This window comes from Crinia signifera, chromosome 5, assembly GCF_055691185.1.
Source record: "Crinia signifera chromosome 5, ASM5569118v1, whole genome shotgun sequence".
Lineage (NCBI taxonomy): Eukaryota > Metazoa > Chordata > Amphibia > Anura > Myobatrachidae > Crinia > Crinia signifera.
In genome coordinates, this window is record NC_139221.1 from 69,224,259 (window position 1) to 69,242,512 (window position 18,254).

General features: G+C 40.8%; 1 protein-coding gene across 1 annotated transcript; it reads left to right on the forward strand.

Annotated features, from left to right (window-relative positions):
* The first annotated feature begins 2,019 nt into the window (after nt 1-2,019).
* Nucleotides 2,020-7,621, forward strand: PPDPFL (pancreatic progenitor cell differentiation and proliferation factor like). Its single transcript, XM_083187411.1, has 5 exons — nt 2,020-2,222; nt 2,514-2,626; nt 2,735-2,809; nt 4,336-4,435; nt 5,861-7,621. Exons 2-5 carry the CDS (start codon nt 2,572-2,574, stop codon nt 5,871-5,873), a joined length of 243 nt encoding a protein of 80 aa, XP_083043537.1. The 5' UTR covers nt 2,020-2,222; nt 2,514-2,571; the 3' UTR covers nt 5,874-7,621.
* Nucleotides 7,622-18,254: the final 10,633 nt, after the last annotated feature.

Genomic DNA, 18,254 nt, shown 5'->3' on the forward strand with positions numbered 1-18,254 from the left:
AGAGAATTACATTTGGGTGGGGTGTGTTCAAACTAAGGACCTTATTCTGGTTCACATGCAGCGCTGCAAATTTCACAGTGCTGCGTGCGATTTTAATGCCGCCCGCTGCTCGTTCAGCCGTCCGCCCCTCCCTGCTCGCCATGTTCCCAGCACAGCTGCGAATTGATGTTTTGCATAAACATCCATTTGCAGCCTTGGGTGTGGGGACCAAATCATTCGTTGGTCGCCAACCATCAAATGATTTGGTACATACACTCAAAACTAGGACACGCTCAGATGCCTTAGTTTTGCCTGTGCCCTGTACAGGAAGAGGGCAGGCAGCTGACATCCGGTGATGTCAGCTTTCCCCCCCGTCATCCGCCGCACTGCCGAATGTCCATGGGAATGCCCAGCGTTTTCTTGGGAACATGTTACATTTGCCCCACTTACAGTGCACATGGTTTTACTGATTTTGAGAACACATTTGTTCCTGCAATAAGGTCTGAAGTAGTCCCGTAGTGGGGCACACAGGGGCATGTAGCATAGTAATGTAGTACGGCGTGTAGGGGGATGTAGCGTGGTGTAGTACAAAGTGTAGGGGATGTAGTGTTGTAATGTAGTATGGCATGTAGGGGGATGTAGCATAGTGCAAAGTGTAGGGAGATGTAACGTAGTAATGTATTATGGGTGTGTAGGGGATGTCATGCAGTGTAGTACAAAGTGTAGGGAGATGTAGCATAGTAGTGTAGTACGGCGTGTAGGGGGATGCAGTGTAGTGTAGTGCAAACTGTAGGGAGATGTAGCATAGTAATTGTAGCGTGGCATGTAGAAGGTATGAAGGATAGTAAGTAGTACGGCATGTAAGGGGATGTAGCGTAGTATAGTGCAGAGTATAGGGGGATGTAGCATAGTGTAGTTCAGAATGTAAGTGTAGAGATGTAACATAGTAATGTAGTATGCCGTGTAGGGGTATGTAGTGTAGTGAAAAGTGTAGGGAGATGTAGCGTAGTAATGTAGTACGGAGTGTAGAGGTATGTAACGCAGTGATGTAGTGCAGTGTGAAGGGGAATTTGGTGTAGTATAGTGCAGAGTGTAGGGGAATGTAGTATAATGTAGTCCAGAATGTAAAGGGATGTAGCATAGTGTAGTCCAGAGTGTAGGGGGATGTAGCATAGTGATGTAGTGCGGCGTGTAGTGGGATGTAGCTTAGTTATCACCTCAATAAAAAAGTTGCAGTTGGCAGACACCTTGTCACTCGCCGTTCTGCATAGCTGAGCAGATGTGAACAAATGTTGTGCGCATGTGCATAGCATCTATTCAAGGGAGGCAGAGGCACTGGCGGCATAGCAAGCAGATCACAGAGCTCTGGGTATGCCTTCATAATAACAAAAAGGAAAGAGCGGCTAATAGCAGCATACCTCCCAACTTTTGTCTGTTTTAAATCGGAACCAGGTGGGTAGGCAAGGCATCGGGCGTAGGGTTGTGGCCTAGAGCTGCGGCCCCCATTCCCATCACTTTGGGGGCTAATCCAGTGCTGCCCTAGCAGCTCCCGGCTCCCTCTCTCCCTCCCTCCCAGAAGAGATGCCGTGCAGTGATCTCTGGCTCCCCCCAACTTCCCTCCTCCCACGGGACATTGCGACCCATGCGAGGGACAGCAGGACAGTCTCCACTTATTACATCGGGACAGTTTGGAGGTATGCAGCAGCAACAGTCCTGTAAAGCCATGCCCCTTTCCAGGTGCAGCTTAGACGTGTGTCCTAAATTAGAAACCCGGATGTTTGGAGTCATGTACGTGTGTGAATAAGCCCTTAGTACTGTACTTGAAAATGACAAACAGATCTCTCAGACTTTTCCAATAGAAATATATTTGTTTTCAGACTGTTATCTTGTCCTAGCGCAGAAACTGTTCTCTTTTGAAATAATCTTGTTCTGTTCTCTCTCTTTATAGCAGATGTCAGTGTGAACTATCAGCGAGACACAGTGTCCTTAAAACCCTCCTACTATTTGGCAAACTTTATATGAGCTCAGATTTCATTGCCCATAATGCTGCAAGCACTCTATATAAACAGTCCCCAAGAAAGACTCAAAGAGCAACAAGCTTTCCGTCTTCCCATACGAGAGCAAGTAGCTTGAACAGACAGAAACATTTAGAATATAAAGTGCAGATTGTTGTATGCGGAGAAGATTTTCTCTTATGGAATATAAATCACATTTACAACTCATCAGAGAACCCTATACAGAAGGTAAAGTACTGTAAAGACTCAGAAATAAATGTATGTGTTGTTTAAAAGTTTTCTGCTTCTTTATGTTTCAAATTACTTTTGTTTCTTAAATATGTGTTTTCGTTAAGCTAATTTGCAAGACTTTTACGTTTTTATGTTTCCTATGTCTTAACCGTCCTAAAACCATCTGTGTACTGTGCAAGTCTCAGGCCCAGCAATGTCACTGTTCTGTTGGAAAAAGTGCAGTCTGCTCTGACTTTGCTGTTTTGTAATTAAATATAATTGTTTCCGTTCTTTTTTTTTGTCTCTTAGGTACAGTTTAGCTGAGTTTTGTGCTGCTCCTGATACTAGTGTTGTTGGAATTGGCACCATGGCATCTGTTCCATCAGCTGGTTGCCTGTTAGCAAAAAATCAGTTCTACAGAGGTAAGCAGCTAAAAGATTAATGTGTTTTTTAGAGTTTCTCCGAATAAATCTACAACTTCTGTTTTATTTAAATGTCCTTCAATAATTGCTAATATCTTTTATTTGCAGCGAGGCTAAATTCAGAGTCTAGTACCTGCTCCAGTAGCTCAGACTCTGGAATGGATCTGGAGAAATCATACCTAGGTACTGTATGGCTTGTGTTTAATGCGATTATAAAATAAACTATAAAAGAAAAAAAATATATGGTGGAGCGCTATTTGATATTGAATTAATATTATATATTAGCAATGATCAATTGGGCATCACATAAAATATATTATTTATTTTATACTAGCATACAGTATATGCATATTAAAACAAGAAAAGTAGTGCTAGTTTAATATGCATATATGCTAGTATAAAATAAATAATATATTTTATATCATGCCCAATTGATCATTGCTAATATATAATATTAATTCAATATCGAATAGCGCTCCACCATACATTTTTTTCTTTTCTTCTTTATTTGGGGATTGACCTCCCCTTTTGGGTGTGAGCAGCTAGTACAACAACCCATCCCATAAGCGCCTGTATATTTCCACCTAGGTGGAAATGTTTTCTTTTTCTATAAAATAAAATATATCATAGTTTAAATTCTTGCCCTTTAGATATATCATCTATATACTGTATGTCTAGTGTCTGATTGTGTGTCTCCGAAACACTGCCATCTGTTGTCAGTGAGTGAAACTACATCTCTTTCTCTCTCAGATTTCTCTTAGATTCTGTGTTTTTCATCCAAATTTCCATATAAGTCAGGGATGAGTTAAGCTGCCCATACACTACAATCATTGAATACAATTTGGACTAGATCGCATCACATAGGTTTTGCAATGCAATGAGATGCAATGAGATGAGATCTAGTACAAAAAGTATGTGCAGCACATATTTTTAGAGCTGTGCGATGAGCTATGTGATGGGAGCGTACTGTACATCGCATCGCACCCAGCAATTGTACCGTGTATGGGCACCTTTATTGTTAGATACAAGAAAAAGCTAGTGTATTCTTTATATTCGGTTGTGTTATGGATTCAGCACAGAGGGGGTTATTCTGGTTCACTTGCAAATGTAAATTCTTTCTCAGATGGACAAAACCACATGTGCACTGCAGGGGGGGGGGGCAGATGTAACATGTGCAGAGAGAATTAGATTTGGGTGGGGTTTTACTTCAAAGTGAGATCTATTTTGCAGTATAAAAACAAAGCAGTCAGTATTTACCCTGCACATGAACAAAATAACTCACCCAGATCTAATTCTCTTTGCATATGTTACATCTGCTCCCCTGCAGTGCAGATGGTTTTGTCCATTTGAGAAGGAATTTGCCTTTGAAGGTGAACCAGAATAATGGCCATTGTGTCAAATTCAAGGCAAAATATACAGTATAAGCAACTCAGACTGGTACAACAAATAAGTCAATACAAGACAATAAAGTAAGTTATTTACTATAAGATAATGATATGGACATATCATTAATATCACTGGACATTGATGGGTTATAATGTAGTACACTTATAAAATATCAAATAAATATTAAGTACATCTACCAAGCAATTGTTTATGACTACCGTGCTTTCCGTCCTCATTGCTAGAAAATAGCCATGGAAAGATGATAGCAAATGTATTCATGTAGAAAATGTATTATGCTGATCTGGCTTGTTATCATTTTGCAGGGTTGCCTGATATGGTTGAAAAATGCTGGTGGCTAAAAAACTTTTTTCACTGTGAGCAAGTCGCTGTGCCTTCTGTGAGCATCAACATGGCTGCTGGGAGGTAGGTCTGTGGCGGGATAGATATTTTTGTCAGATGTGTGCATGTGGAAAATACATTTTAAAATATACAGTGGAATCTCCATTATCTGATTAATAATGCATGTGTTTTATGGGTCATTAAAGTATATTTCCTGTACGTAACAATGTATGACAGCAGTTATAACTTATATATTGCCTGATTATTATTGTTACCTGTTAGCATTAGTATCTGAGACTATTTACTAAGCTTTGGAGAGATATAAAAGGGGTGATTCTAATCCCCTCGGAACGGGGCAAATGTACGATGGTTGGATGTGCTTGTGCAGGTCCCCTTTGCAAACAGCTTCGGCAATTTGTATAGTAGCCAAGCCATTCGCAGGGATCGGGGCGGCTTGGGGGCAGACAGCGGTGGGGTCAGCCATGGCGGGGTCATCCATGGGAATGCCTAGTGTTTCATGGGGCGGCCTGGGGGCAGACGGCGGTGGGGTCAGCCATGGCGGGGTCATCCATGGGAATGCCTAGTGTTTCATGGGCGTCCCCGTGAAAGCATTGGGCATTCCCATGGTATGTGTGTGTGTGTGAGAGTGCCCGGTGTGCCAGGGCTAACATGGCGACAGCCATGCACCTTGTCTTCCTCCCGGCATGCATTATTATTTGTGAAGCCAGGAGAAATCACTTGATGGTCGGTGACCATTGAACGATTTCGCTGGCAGTGGCGGCATGCGAGGGGAAGTGTCTTCATTACACATCCCCTTGCATGGTAGCAACGGGACTCAGCAGCAGGGGGGGGGGGGGGTATTTAGTAAAGACAGATAGAAAAACCATCAAACATGCATCTCCTAGATATTTTATTGTGCTACAATATAGGCCCTCATTCTGGTTGAACCGCAAATCTGCTAAACTTGCCGCCCCCATGAATGGCCGCCCCCCTCGCTTGCCAATTTACCCGCAAATGTTTAGCATAAACAGCCATTCGCTGACCATCAAATGATTTTGCAAGTGCTTGCAGTAGGTCTGGTGACACCCCTCTGGTGTCTTAGATCTGCGGAATCCCTGTACAGGCAGCTGACAGCCACTTTTTTATTAAATTGGGATTTCAATTTGTTTTTTTTTTTATGTTCATGCAATATACCATTGTGCTTTGGTTTATAAAGCAATTTTTCATATAAGCTTTTTAAATGAAAATATTTCTGTTCCTGTTCTGCATAAGCCGACAGTGTTTGCTGACAGCTAAGACCTCCATATACACAGCTGTGCCATGGTGTAAATGACATGCGAACAATTACACACTAGCATCAAATCTTTTCTTGCCTTTTCTGGGTGACGTATCTGCCATCAAAGCATGTACCCTGAAAAGAACTGCACAGAGGGTATATTATAATGAGCATATAATATCACAGTACAATAAATGAAGGACTAAAAAAAAAATACTTTTTATCTTTAATAGGAACCACAGCTGATTGTCTCCGTCTACAAATGTAATTGCAAAAAAAATTACCCTTGCTTGCTTCAGTGGATGCCAATGGAGAAATCTACAAACTAAAGAACATTGTCTGGAGACAATCAACTCTGCATATAAGAAGATAATTAATCATATTCTCTTTTACCCAAACATGTCAACTTAATCATTTTATTACAATCACTGTGTCTAAACAGACTATAAATATCCTATTTTTGTCTGATTGAACATCATCTCAGATATACATTTGGAGCTGGGCAGAATTGGTCATCACTAACAATTTGGATGCAACTGCAATTAGATTAAAATGCTGTAGTAACAATCCTATTGCCAAACAATTCACCTTTTAATGAGTAGTGATTCATTTGAATCCTATTTGAAGTGTTGTATTTTGATTGGGTAGGCTGCTTTTATGCCCAGTATAAAGAATACCTTAATGTTATGCAAGATGACATGCACATTTTAGCACCTTATTTCTTTCATGTTTGCACCATATAACTATTCTAGTTTATGTGATTTACATGCACAGCATTTAGCATTCGGAAACAAGTTCCAGAAATATATTCAAACCACACCGTGATGTTTTTATTATCATTACTATATAATATAAATACATTAGTATTAAAAGTTGACACTACGGTGGAAATTTACTAAAGGAAATTTGTAAAAAATAGGTGTAAAAATAGGTGAATTTGTATCCAGAAATACCCTTATTTTTGACATTTACTATCCCGAAAATATGGCAATTCGTATTCGTATTGATGTGCTATCAATACGAATTGCCGTATTTTCGGGATAGTAAATGTCAAAAATAAGCGTATTTCTGGATACAAATAGACCTATTTTTTACAAATTTCCTTTAGTAAATTTCCCCCAACATTTAAAGTTTAGTGTTTAGAACTCTTGTAATAAGATGGAATCAACAATTATTAACACTTAGCACACACAGTATATGGATAGTTGGGTTCTCAGTTATCAAACATTAAAGTTGAATAAGACGAGCAATTTTGTAAAAGTTTGTACTTTATGGGTGCTCAGGGAACCACCATTTGTACTGCCCATGTGCATGTAACAATGGTTATACAACTGGCGTGTAGGATCTCATGCTTGTGGCGTGTGAAGAAGACTTTGGCTTTAGGCTGACCAGCTAGCACTGAAGCACAATGTACATAAAGTAATGGTTCCATCAGTAGGTTACATTGGCATAGTCAACTTGCACACCTTTAGAACTTTACCCCCCCACCACCACCACCACTACAACCACAGTACATTAGGACAGGTGATAGCTGACAAGCATGGAAAAATTTAGGCTTTAATTTTAATCCTTGGCTGTCACCTGCAAGGGGCCCCTTGGCTGCAACCTAATCAGCCTTTTGGTTAATTAGTCACTGATTACCATCTATATCTGAATATCCCCTGAGTACAAAGATGGGATTGCAATAGTAAATGTAATCTACTGTACTTCACTGGTGAAAAGTAAATTTGTGGTCAAATGTGTAATAAGGTAATTGCATGAACACCATCCATAAAACAAGATTCAGCCTACCGTGCTGTAAAACGTTAAAACGGACAATGACTGTAATGTGATGTATATTTTCTTGCAGAGTCTCTGTTTAGATTTAATAATCTGTTATTGCATTATTATATCCATATTTTCATGGGTAAATGGTTTAATGCTACTTGTTTTTATATGATTGTATTTTGTACAGATTTTAAAATATAAAAAAAATAAAATATTGATATAAATTATTTCGGTATGTGATTATTTTCTTCAGCAATGACTAGTATGAAGCTGCATTAACATTTTCACCAACCTCAGATGTTGATTCTTTGGTTACATTTTAAAGCAATAATTCATTCTATTTATATGGCAGGGCCAGGGATGCAGGAAATTGTCCTGTTAGATTTGTCAGGCAGAGAAATAATTGTGATTGTTGCCTGAGAAAAAAGTATTGATCAATATGCAAATAACTCTTAATGGACAAAAATCAACTTACTCATCCAAAGGTCTCTGCACCTAGTCCTATTATACCCTGACAGAGCAGCATACTAGCCTAGTATAAAACAGGGGTATGATTGGATTTATTGCTTACAAAAACATTATTAGTAAGTGAGCCCTTAAATGAGCCATAGTTTTCTCTCTTGGTTTTTATTTTGTTTCCAAAACTAACTTCAATTACTAGTGTTTTAATATCTTCTTATACTAGTGATATAACACAATTGCAAAATGCATGTACTGTATTTTGGATTTGTATTATAGCAAATAATGTAAATTTGATTAAAAAATATCAAACTGGGCTGTATAAAATCTTGCTCTGTAAAACATCACCAGATTTGTCAGTATTATACTGTAAATGGAAAATAAAGAATTGTTCCAGACGTTATTTTTTTAAATAGTTCCATATGAAAAAAAAAATTTTGGGAGGGTATGTGGTTCTTATCATAAATTGGGGGTGAAGATAAGGAATAACATCCCTAAAAATTCACATTGGGTAAACTTGGTCATATGTATGATAGCTTTGCGTATATGAACATTTTTAAAAGTAAACATAAACGGATAGGAAGAGAAAGAGGGAGAGGAAAGAGAAAGAGAGAGATACAGCAGGAATAAGAAGAAAAGGGAAGGAACACCACTTACTGGGAGGAGGGAAATAATACTAAATAACATATATAATGTGTGAAGAGCAGGGGTTTAAGTGAGGGGGAACGAAGTGGAACCTGAACTGGCCCTATCTCGTTACCTAGTGGGGGTAGGGGAGGGGTGGAAATTACATGGCATAGATAAATGAGTTCCCCCACCTCTGCATGACCTGGTGAGGAGTATTTTATATTCAGTTAGGTTTCCACTGCTTTAATCATGTAGTCATCTATATTCCACTGAGATTTTATATTCCAAACAAGGGAGCCAAAAAGCCTCAAATTTGTCTTTCTTATCCTTAGCAGATAATAGGACCTCTTCCATTATCATATAGTGTTCTAGTCTTGTAAACCACATTTTGCGTGTGGGGTGGTAGTGGATCTCCATAGTGTAGGTATGATAGCATGTTAGTTAAATGTCTCAGTAATGAGTTCTTGAATTGTGAGAGCTGGATGTTGGAGTGGTTCAAAAGCCAGAAAGCTGGATCTGGTGAGATAGAAGAGAATATGATAGATTGGGATATTGCATGTACATCGTGCTAGAAGGGTTGTATCAGGGGACATTCCCACCAAATATGGAACATAGTTCCTTTGGCTTTCATTGCCAGCATTTCGCAGCTGTGTTAGGGTACATGGTATGTAAGAGGGAGGGACATTTGTACTATCACATAAGAATTTTGTATTGAGTTTCTTTAGTTTGAATACAGATTGAGTTGGAGTGGGTTTTAAGAACTATGGATTCCCATTCCTTCTCTTGTCCTCCAGGCGCTATTTTAATAGCAAAATAGTAGACTCTTAATAAATAGGCCACCATACAATAGTGTGATATGGCCCGATTTCACCCAATTCCGACAGATTAGGACAAGATCGGGACGAAATTGCATGTGTTGACATCCACTCTGACCCGGTGGACATGTGCATTGGGTCAGAGTTGGAGACATTCGGTATATGGAATAAATTATATGTGCAACCATCAACAGAACACCCACAATGTATGACATTAATCTTCCCTTGGACTCCCCTAGCAGTGCCTCACGAAACCTTTTACATGCAATAAATTGCATTAAATTATCACATGTAAAAAATCAAATGCCAAGTTGTATGTTAGCCCTCCCAGGGAGCTCCAGTGGAGCTCAAGGGATATTGTGTTTGACTTGCCCTTAAGACAAGTCAGACTAGTGTATTGGGGCCTTAAGTCTGTTGGAGTAAATATCTTTCTTTTTAATATTTTTCTGTTTTTAATTGAATAAAAAAAATCTGCAGAAAATTACATGAATTAAAAGAAAACTAATTGTATACATTTTGTATACGTGTCATAAAACTGTTGTAGGTGGTTGAATACTTTATCAAGCCTGTGTATTTATATCACAGTTTAATATATTGCAGTCTATCATACAGGCTATCCATACATAATTTCCCTTTTATTTCACCCAAAATTCTTTAGTGTCACAACAGCAGGGCCGCAACTAGTGGTGGGCTAGGGACGGACTAGGTAATGGCATGCTACCAGTACTGGATGTGATACCCATACATGCATGCAGGGGAGGGGGAGACAGAGCAGAGCCAAATTACTGCCATGTCCCGGGTGACAAAAAATCCTCATTTCAAACCTGTGACAGGTCTAATATTTTACTTGGTTCTAGCTGTTTATTGTCTTTTCTTTTCTTTTTCTTATTATCAGAAATATCTCTACAATAAGCACTACATACTGTAAGCACAAATATTTCAAATATAAAGACAAATTAAACCATACTACAATTTTTTTTATTACATTGTGGAAAAATATAAAGGAAATCAGTATGAATTACAATATGGAAGCAACCCTCGAGTCCAAGCCACTGTTTAACATTAACATCTTCAAGACCGGCCTTATACACAGGACAAGGACATGGTAAACCATACAAACAAATGGACTGTTAAACACATGAGAATGATTGCAGTAAAGGAGAGTAAATGGACAAGGAAATTCCCACTTAACTGCTTTGCTTAAACGTCACTATACAAGTGTAATGCTGGGCCTACTGCAATGCCATGCTGCTGGGTAGATGCCATTCATTTTCAGATCTGTAAATTAGCTTTGGAGATTCCATTCTGCACATTATACAGTCTGATCTAAGACTACAGCTCTCAAAATCAGAAGTCTCCATAATCAAAACTCAAATGCCGATTGCATTTTCCATTGATTTTTGAGGCAATTTCATGCCAGTCAACTGCGTGAATGTGTGGTGAATTATTCCGAAACTGAACAGCTCATCTTGCATCCAGAATGTCATAGTTCATCTTCTGCCGTTCTCCTTGTGACTTGTGTGCAGTGTTTGCTTGTCTTCCCTAGAACATTTCTAACTATTTATATTTATCATATCATATCACTCTTAATATAATTCTTAATATCATTAATATACCGATGTTGGATTTGATTTTCCTCTGTATTTCCTACAATTCTGCAGATGGAAAATCACTAGTTGAACATAATTTTTCACCGGTTATAAGTTATACATTAGGGCTGTTCATGGTACATTTGGGCTTAGCTCATGCCTGTCAATTGAGCTCACCTTGGGTTGTTTTTAATGATTTTTTTAATGGAAAAGGTTCCAACAGAACTCATTAATAACTGAGTAGGCAGCACAGATGGAGGTACTGTACATGTAATGTCTTCCATCCATGTTTTTTCCAGTGAAAGCTCAAGTGTTCTAGTTGCACTGTTTTGAACATTAAGGGGGTGATTAAGGGTGTGCTTTGGTTTGCAAAAACAAACTCCTTTTTTAACGGACAAAACCATGTGCACTGCAGGTGGGACTGATGTAACATGTGCAGAGGGAGTTAAATTTGGGTGGGGTGTGTTCAAACTGAAATCTAAATTTCAGTGTAAAAATAAAGCAGCCAGTATTTATCCTGAACAGAAAAAAACATGACTCACCCAGTCTAAAGGTGCGTACACACGGGGGCGATTTTGTGTAATATCGCGGGCAATTTGGTTGCTAAGCAACCATATTGCCCGCGATGGGAGTGTGCACCGGCGATATATCGCCGGGTGCGCGCTCCCGTTTTTACCCCTGTAGTGATCGCTGGTCGCAGGAACATGCTCCTGCGACCAGCTGATTACCACTGCCGGGCTCCCCCGGCAGTTTCTTTTTCATCAGCGACCATCTCTGGTCGCTGATGAAAAGGAGAAACTGAGCAATATATTGCTCAGCAATATATGGCTGAGCAATATATCTCCCCCGTGTGTACGGGGTTTAACTCTCTCTGTGCATGTTACATCTGCCCCCCTGCAGTGCACATGGTTTTTCCATTAAAGAAGGAGTTTGCTCTTGCAAACCAACCGGAATCGCCCTCCAAATCTTATTTTGCAGTGTTAAACTGTATTAAAAACTTATTATGTGTACACATGGGGGCGATAGGGGCTGAAATCGCTGGAAATATGGTCGCAGGCGACCATATTGGCAGTGATTGGAGTGCGCACCAGCGATAAATCGCCAGGTGCGCGCTCCCGTTTTTAGCCCCCTTATGATCGCTGGTCGCAGGAGCTTGCTCCTGCGACCAGCTGATTACCTCTGCTGCTCCCCCGGCAGAGGTTCCCTTTCATCAGCGACCATCTCTGGTCGCTGATGAAAATGAGAAACAGAGCAATATATTGCTCAGCCATATATTGCTAGCAATATATGGCTGAGCAATATATCTCCCCCGTGTGTACGGGGCTTTACAGTTAATTATGATACATTTTTAGTATGAATACTCTTTGGAACCTATAGTTTAGTGTCTATATATGTAATAATCTATGCCAGTGGCAGTTTCAGAGGAGGGGCTGCAACACACCAATGCCACCAACGGTCATTCCAAACTGACACCCTGGCTCTTTTTGAATTTTGGACTGTGTTGCAGCCTCATCTCTTCTGACAATTTTTTTATGGGGAAATCATTGGAATTTAATATTTAAATTGGCATTATCATTATTTTTTACAACCTGGCTATATAGTTTCAGGTTAATGAGTACAGCTACTTTGTCTTTTTTTGGTGGGATAGTCTGTAACAGTGACATGGAGTGAGGTTGGTGACTGATGAGGCACCCACCTCCACCACCACCCACCCCCCCACCCCTTGGAGCTGGCCCTGGTTTGTAAAATATGGGGGGGGGGGGGTGAGCAGGGGTCCCCTGTATATTAGGAACCAGCATCAGGCCCTTGATCTGGCCCTGGATCCCAAAATATGGGGAAAAAATTAGTAGAGGTCCACCGTATTTTAAGAACCAGCACCAGGCTTCACTAGCAGGGGGTGTAATGCCATAGCCTGGGGACACATATTGTGTCCAATGTGCATACGCAGTAGCCAAAACATCAGGCAGCATCCAAATTTGGACCTGGCCGATTGCGCTTTAATCTGACGGATCGCTCCCCGCTGTGTTGTGCTTGTGGACATCCACTAACAGTGATGTGAAATGACTCATGCAGTGCCCGGGTCTCTGGCTGAGTTGCTGGTCAGAGGAAGAGATAACCGCTGTAGCTATTTCAAATGCTGTGACTCTCCACAACTATGCCCAGTGGTATACCGTAACACTGCTGGTGACAGAAATGATTTCCTTTTCATTTTTCATTTTGTCAGATACATTTTCTTACTTCTTGTAGAACCACTTTATTATTAACAAGATAAATGTATAATACCGTACCAAAATTTTCCAATTTCTTTAAATGAGCAAGGCAGCTTTGAATAATGACATTAGTTTCTGACATTCTATGCAAAAAATATAAACCTGCCATTAGTTTTGCTACTGTACGTATTGCCGCTGGGTATTGCTGACCCTTTTATAACAGAATTTGTTTTAGACTAGAATAAGAATGACTTATTCTTATGGAGCCTGAGACATATGATTTGAGTATTGCACATAGCAAATTAAACCGTGAACTTTGAGAGTGATTAAAACATATGTAGTTACAATGTTATTATTATTATGCAGATATGATATTTATGTAGCCTAGCATTCCAATTCCAAATCTTTCAAAGATGTAAAATAGGAACTGTTCTTGCTGTCCAGCACTGCTTGTTTTATTGCTTCGTGATGACAGTGTGGGGGTTATTCACACCTGATCACAGACCTGCGATTTCACAAAGTCACCCATTGACAGTTCATGCATATGGATTGTAGCGCGCAAGGCTGTGCTGCGCAAAAATCCAGCATATTTTTCGATTGCAAGCTGTTTGTAACTTGACTGACAGGAAGCTGGTGTGTGGGGGTGGTAATTGACCATTTTCTGGGCATGCTCAGCCATTATCAGGGAGGGTCTATGATGTCAACACCGGCCTCGATCGACCTGATTTTATCGCACTGGCTGAGTAAGTCTTGGGTTTCGCACAGACAGTGAACAATGGAAAAATCATTTGATTGTGTGTGAGTTGCGCTACGACTAGCTGCAAAATTTCCACAAGCTTTTCGCACCCTTGCATGGGGGGATATCGCTCTGGCAGGGTGGGCGCCATCTGAGGCTGCAATTTCTCCTAGCAAAGATCAGGTCTGAATAAATAAGACTACTTAAGACATTTGGGCTAATAATACCAATTATTATTAATTTTTCTTTCCAGATGCGATTAACAAATATCTATTAATTTTGTACAGAATATTTGTATGCATTTTACAAATTTTAGTTTCAGATACATTTAATTCTATGAATTGATAGGTAGGAGTTGATTGGTTGCTGTGGGCATCATCACCACAGAAGCTGATTGGTTGCTATAAACAATTTCTCCACTGTGCTGTCTGTGAGAGTCTCTTTTTTTATTTTTTCCTTTTTTTCTCTGTGTTTTTCAAAATTTTCCTCATAGTTTTATATGCAAAAAAAGGAAGGGGGACACACATGTGTAAAATTGTAACTATGATAGCGGTAACAAATATATGGGGATTATGTAAAAGAGGGTCATTTTTTCTAGACCCAAGGATCATACCACACTCACATTGGTGTGTGTGGTTAGAAGCCTATAAAGGTATCTTTATAACTTAGGAACTTTCACCAGGTCCACCCAGTGTGATAAAAGGGTAACTTTTGTCAATGTCTAACTAATGCATGTCTAAGTTTTGTTAATGTCTATTTCATTTAAACACAATCAATGAAAAAAATGGGGTTTACATCATTGTAAAACTTCATCCAATCTTGGGGTTTAACTAAGCCAATGTATAATAAATATGACTTGGAGGTTCCTTTCCAGCAATGTGGTTGTGGTGGTGTAGGCACCTTTTTCAGTTTGGCCACATGATCCAGGATACTAACAATTGCATTGAGTGGGCTCAGTAGCCACACAAAACCCGCAACTGAAGCTATTGTTGAGCTTAATGGGTCCAGCAGTTGAATAGCAATGGCTGCAGCAATTGCTGTTGAGCTTAGTGAGTTTAGGGGCTGAACATTCTTAGCAATATCAATGACAACTAAGTTCAGCTTGTCTAACAGCTGAACAGCAATGCCAGCTGAGTTCTGTGGTCCAGTAGCCAAAGAAATATGGCAGCAGCCGCGAAAATAGATATTGCAACAACATTGACAGTTGAAGCCAGTTGGAAAGAAACTGCAGCAAGATAGATCCATAAAACAGCTTTGTTTTGGTGCGATAACAGTTTTCGCATCTTTATATTAACACTTTCAGGTCCAACATCTAGTCAGGCTCAACAGCCCTAGCGATTAAGAACATTAATATCGTTCAACATTCAATGTAGACCATTTTTTTAATAAAAAAATTAAAATAAATTACAATTAATTTAAACATTTAAATCAGACTGTTTGAATTGCAATAAAAAACTGAAAAAAAGTTAAAGATATAAATTAATAAAGTGGGAGATATAATAGGTCATACAGATGTTTTGAAGTGCAGCCAATTTTGACATTATTTCACATGCATGCATAGTCTTTTCAGATTGATATGAGAGTGGGCTACTAACTTTCCTAACTTTATTTGGTAGAACTGTCCATCAATTGACTGAATTACATAGTAAGTTCTGGTGCGTTCTGATATGCTAACAGGCTGGCATCCAATTAACTGTCAAATGGTTTATTCATCTGTAGTTTTCATTTCAAGTGAGGTTAATTATAAATACCTGTATCCTACTTGGTATTGGGATGACACTACAGAGGGTTTTGATGTAGTAATGTATGCTAACCTAAGATAATAAATGTATGGTACGTCTGTTTGTGAAAACACATTTGCATACTAAATAATATCAAATATCAAAACAAAACATAAAAAGTCTATCAGTCATCTGGTAAGGGAGAATTACATTCCTCTGGTATGTCTGTACATTTACAAGCAGTTAAACTCAGTGCCAGTTTCTACTTTGTTTTGCAGTGTAAAATGTTATTCTTGCTTATTTCCAACATCTCTCTTATTATTTAGTTAGAGTTTTACTATATGGTTAAAGCACATATTAACAAATGCACATAATTAGAATACAAATTTTCTCAATTTCAAAGTTATTTGTTAAGAAACACAACAGCGAAATACATTATTGTATACTGAACACTAAAATAGTCAAACATTAATTCCATCTAAGGGGGGTGTATCCAATCCCGATCGATATTTCTGCCAGGCAGAACTATCATCCATTTCTGACATGAAAAGGTTGAACTGATAAATGGCCAAGTCAATGTTGAGTCCATTTTTCCGACTGTCTGAATAGATTCCGACAGTGGAACTCCGTGGATTGTCAAAAACTGCAAAGGATTCCACATTCCAGTGGCCGTTTTTTGACTATCTGTATGAGGGGAGTCCCGACTGAAAATGTCCAGGATTGACTACTGATGGTATGATTTTTCCGCCTGTCGGCCAACATTGGATACCCCCGTAAAACCCACCCCACGACCTCTGTGGAACGCACGGCCATATCACAGGGCACTTTTCTATTAGTACAGAAAAATCCTGCTAAGTGGGGGTCACCGGGCGGGGACAACGAGAGTACCTACAAATTTTAAAAGCACACAAAAAACATAATAACAATAATTATACACACATAAAAATAATAAACAAAAAACTATATCATGATGTGTGTGCCATCACCAGTAGCAACGGCACAGGCACAAACACCATGCAAAAACACAATAAAGACAATTACAATAAAGATAATAAGGACCGGGGGCGTGGCTAGCGGCCGAGGACAGCGGTCGCGTTTCCCGGAGCTCCGGAGCCCAGCAGCCCACTAACTACTTGCGGGGACCCCCACGCCCGATCAGCGGCACCCCCGTCACACTCCTACCTGAGGGGAACCCTCCGACCTCGCTCCTGTGCCTCCGGCGGCTCCCGGCCTCTCAGAACCGCGCACATCAGCCGCGGCCTACTCCGGCCGAGAAGCCGCGGCCTCGATTTTCGGCCGCGATCGGGACCCGCGGTGGCACTCAAGCTCCTGGCGTGCTGCCAGGTCAATCAGAGCAGGCAATACCGACCGCTGGACGGCGGATCGCCTGGTTTAGCGGGGGGACCCCACACCACCGGCCCCGGACACAGGACACTCGGCCGTGGTGACTGGAATCAAGGACAGCTGCCGCAGCCATCCACAACCAGGGCATCCCTTCTCACTAGCAAGAACCACTGCAGTCCAGGTACCTAGGGGGTTCAGGGGGTACACTCTTTCCCCTCAATCAGGAGGGAGGCCTAAACAATAACTGACCCCACGACTTGGAGTTCAGCACACCACCCTCAGAGCTCCATTGGTCCCGCATTCTGCTATACAGCAACACCTCCCAGTGGCCATAGAGAGCAATTGCACTCCTACCTCACTGTGCCTCTGTGCCTGGTCTATTCCTGATTGTCATTTGGTCTAAAATGCCCGGGATGTGAGCTTTCCCACCAACACCTCCCGCACTCCGCCTTTATCTGCACACCTATTGAGGCATCCTTAACTGACGCTGAGCCGGCACCGTACCTGTTCCTCCCACTTTACTATCAGTGTGACGCTGGACCCTACCTCCTCACCGGTGGGTGTGATGCCATCCAAACGCATTAAAAACACTCCCAAAGTACCCACAGTGAGCTTCTTTAAGCAATCCACTCCAACCCAAGCCACCACGAATAAACCTAAGCCTCCTCCAGCACGGAACTCCCTTTCTTCGTCTAACAATCCCAGCCCCTCTGCCGCGACATCAGCAGCGACGCCTGAGATGGCAGACGACGCGCCGCTGACGGTCGGCACTATGAAACAGCTCCTCGCTTCATTCAAATCGGAGGTCTCACAAGAATTTAAATTGGCCCTACAAAGCTGCCAACATTCCGTGGATGCGCTAGGCCAGCGCACTGATCACCTGGAGAACAAACTAGACGAGGTGGTCAAATCCCACAATGAGCTCATCAGTCTCCATGACGACCTCCAAGCGGAAGTTACAGCTCTCCGCAGTAAGGTCGGAGATCTGGAGGACAGGTCCAGACGGAACAATTTGAAAATTAGAGGAATCCCAGAATCAGTGTCAAATGCTGACTTAACACAATTCGTTACAGATGTCTTCATGAAACTACTCCCTACAGTCCAACTAACTGACTTTCTTTTGGATCGAATTCATCGTCTCCCCAAAGCGAGAGCGGCTCCAAAAGATGCGCCCAGAGACACCCTAATGCGTCTTCACTATTATCATATTAAAGAAAGAATACTTCAAGCGGCCAGATCAGAAGACAACAAGGAGTCTAAACTAGGGGATCTTCAGATCTTTGGAGACCTGTCTGCCGCTACCTTGACATTAAGACGCTCCTACAATGTGGTCACCAGAACTCTACGGCAGGCGAATAT

Coding starts and splice junctions, on each gene's coding strand:
- PPDPFL (XM_083187411.1), top strand. CDS start 2,572: ATGGCATCTGTTCCATCAGCTGGTTGCCTGTTAGCAAAAAATCAGTTC. Junction 2,627..2,734: donor AAAAAATCAGTTCTACAGAG/GTAAGCAGCTAA, acceptor TTTTATTTGCAG/CGAGGCTAAATTCAGAGTCT. Junction 2,810..4,335: donor TCTGGAGAAATCATACCTAG/GTACTGTATGGC, acceptor ATCATTTTGCAG/GGTTGCCTGATATGGTTGAA.